The sequence below is a fragment of the Lipotes vexillifer genome, unplaced genomic scaffold (genome assembly GCF_000442215.2).
Source record: "Lipotes vexillifer unplaced genomic scaffold, Lipotes_vexillifer_v1.1 scaffold1158, whole genome shotgun sequence".
In the NCBI taxonomy this organism is placed as follows: domain Eukaryota; kingdom Metazoa; phylum Chordata; class Mammalia; order Artiodactyla; family Lipotidae; genus Lipotes; species Lipotes vexillifer.
Window position 1 is genome coordinate 510,994 of NW_006793745.1, and position 2,536 is coordinate 513,529.

Genomic DNA, 2,536 nt, shown 5'->3' on the forward strand with positions numbered 1-2,536 from the left:
ACAATTAGAAAGCAAGGTGCTGGAGCTAGGGAGCAAGGAGAGGAAAGCACATAAAGGTGGAGAGGTGGGCAGAAGCCAGGTCACGTGGGTCTGGGTAATCATGGAAGGGGTCTGGGGACACAGTGAGGTGCGGCAGCCTGGGTGTCTCCTGACCGTGCGGCTAAGATGAGCACTGGAGAAGGAGTCTGACGACTCCACTTCTTACTGTGTGACCCTGGGCAAGTCACTTGACCTCCCTGAACCTCTCCAGTGGCAAGTAAAGTGAGGATAATATGTATCCCCTGCCGTGCTAACCTGCAGAGTGTTGGTTCACAAACTGGCCCCCATCCACAGAGGGCAGGAAGAGAGGCAGACCACTCCAGATTGGTGGGTGGCAGTTTGAATCAGCAGGGGACTTACTTAGGAGGCTTGTCTTGGGCGGCCACAGATAAAAAAGATCTTGGGGGCTTCCCTGGTGGCGCAGTGGTTGAGAGTCCGCCTGCCGATGCAGGGGACACGGGTTCGTGCCCTGGTCCGGAAACATCCCACATGCCGTGGAGCGGCTGGGCCCGTGAGCCATGGCCGCTGAGCCTGCACGGGCGGAGCCTGTGCTCCGCAACGGCAGAGGCCACAACGGTGAGAGGCCCGCGTACCACACACACAAAAAAAATATATCTTGGCCCCTGCCAGCCAAATTTTAGAGTTTATAAAGAGGCCTTCACTGGGTTCAGTCATACCTTCCAGATGATTTCAACACCACATTACTATCTCAATGCCACATTCTTGGGCAGCTTCTGGGAGGCGGGGAAGGCAAGCGAGCACATTTCAAGGACAAAGGAGGGGATGAAGACCTGGGTCCAGCTTGCTGGTCAACCGGAAGTCATGTCCTCTCAATGACCTCCTCCAACACGGAGGTGTTTAGGAGACAAAGTGAGGTAATGGATGTCGACATCATGTGTGAACTTATTCACATTCTTAATGATTAGATAGAGAGAAGGCAGAGAATACAGTCTAAGAGGGGAAACAGTACAAGCAAAGGCCCTGAGGCAGCCCCAAACGTGCATATGCAGGGAGCAGGGACAAGGAAGGCCTGGTCTGGAAGGAGCAAAGGGCTCTGGAGGAGAGGTTGGGGGGGGTTAACGTGGGACAAGAGGGAGGGCCCTAGAAAGCACAGAACTTTGTTTTTTGGGGGAGGTTTTTTGTTTTTGTTTGTTTTTTACATCTTTGTTAGATTACAATTGCTTTACAATGTTGTGTTCGTTTCTGCTGTACAACAAAGTGAATCAGCTATATGTATACCTATATCCCCTCCCTCTTGGACTTCCCTGCCACCCTCCCCATTCCACCCCTCTAGGTCGTCACAAAGCTGATCTCCCCGTGCTATACAGCATAGAAAGTACAGGACTTTGAGTATGAGACAGAGGGCCTTACTTCACTCTGAGGGCAGAGAAGGCCCACTTGTTAACCGTTAGGCAGCCCATGCCCACAAGATAAAGCCTGTGACCAAGGGACACTTTGGTGACTCTCTGCCACTCATTAATTTTTTGACACAGGCAGATCAATTTTTAAAAAGTAAACATTGGGGGGCTTCCCTGGTGGTGCAGTGGTTAAGAATCTGCCTGCCAATGCAGGGGACACGGGTTCGAGCCCTGGTCTGGGAAGATCCCACATGCTGAGGAGCAACTAAGCCCGTGAGCCACAACTACTGAGCCTGCGCTCTAGAGCCCGTGAGCCACAACTGCTGAGCCCACGAGCCACAACTACTGAAGCCCATGAGCCTAGAGCCTGTTCTCCGCAATGAGAGAAGCCACTGCAATGAGAAGCCCGCGCACCGCAGCCAAGAGTAGCCCCCGCTCGCCGCGACTAGAGAAAGCCCGCACACAGCAACGAAGATCCACCACGGCCAAAAATAAATAAACAAAGAAAATTAAATTTAAAAAAAAATTAACCACTGGGGAGCCGCACGGAACAAGTCTGCAACCAGCTCCACCAGTGGAGATCCCCTCATAGATGGGCTTCCCAGACCAAGGGAGAGCACGGAAGAAGTGACCATATCCTGTCTCTTTGGGACTCTTTCCTGATTTGCACTCATCCCAGCTTGCTTGTATCTGGGCATGCTGTCCCTGCCGCCATCCCCCGCCTGACATTTGGGAATCCCAGTCTCCACCCCGGGGCCCAGCTCTGACCTGATGTTCTCATTGGGCACCTTCCCGTATCTCTTGATGGACGAACACTCATTCTTGTGGTTCAGCCAAGCATCCTTCTGGCAGGTGCGGTCACAGTAATGGGCAAACTTGCACTGCCCGCAGCGGTGGGGCTTCTCCTGCCTCTTGAAGCAAGTGTGGCACACAACGTTCACAAGGCTGGAAATGGAGGGAGAAAACCTGTGATTGGGGGACACCACACTGGCTTTAGGGAGACTGGGGTTCGGGTACTGGCTGTCCTTGTCTTTCTAAGCTTCAGATTCTCATTTTTCAAAATGAGGGGCTTGGGTTTCCAAAGATCCCCTCTAGCTGTAGCTATGCTTCTGGCAGATATTTTTCAGTGAAACCAATGT

The 2,536-nt window shown here is 52.6% G+C and overlaps 1 protein-coding gene across 1 annotated transcript in view; it reads right to left on the minus strand.

Moving 5' to 3' along the window:
• SMYD1 (SET and MYND domain containing 1) overlaps positions 1-2,536 on the minus strand; it is a 37,078-nt gene that overhangs the window by 20,864 nt on the left and 13,678 nt on the right. Inside the window, exon 2 of the mRNA XM_007466726.1 lies at positions 2,166-2,342. Coding sequence (XP_007466788.1) covers positions 2,166-2,342 — 177 coding nt within the window. The remainder of the gene's footprint in view (positions 1-2,165; positions 2,343-2,536) is intronic.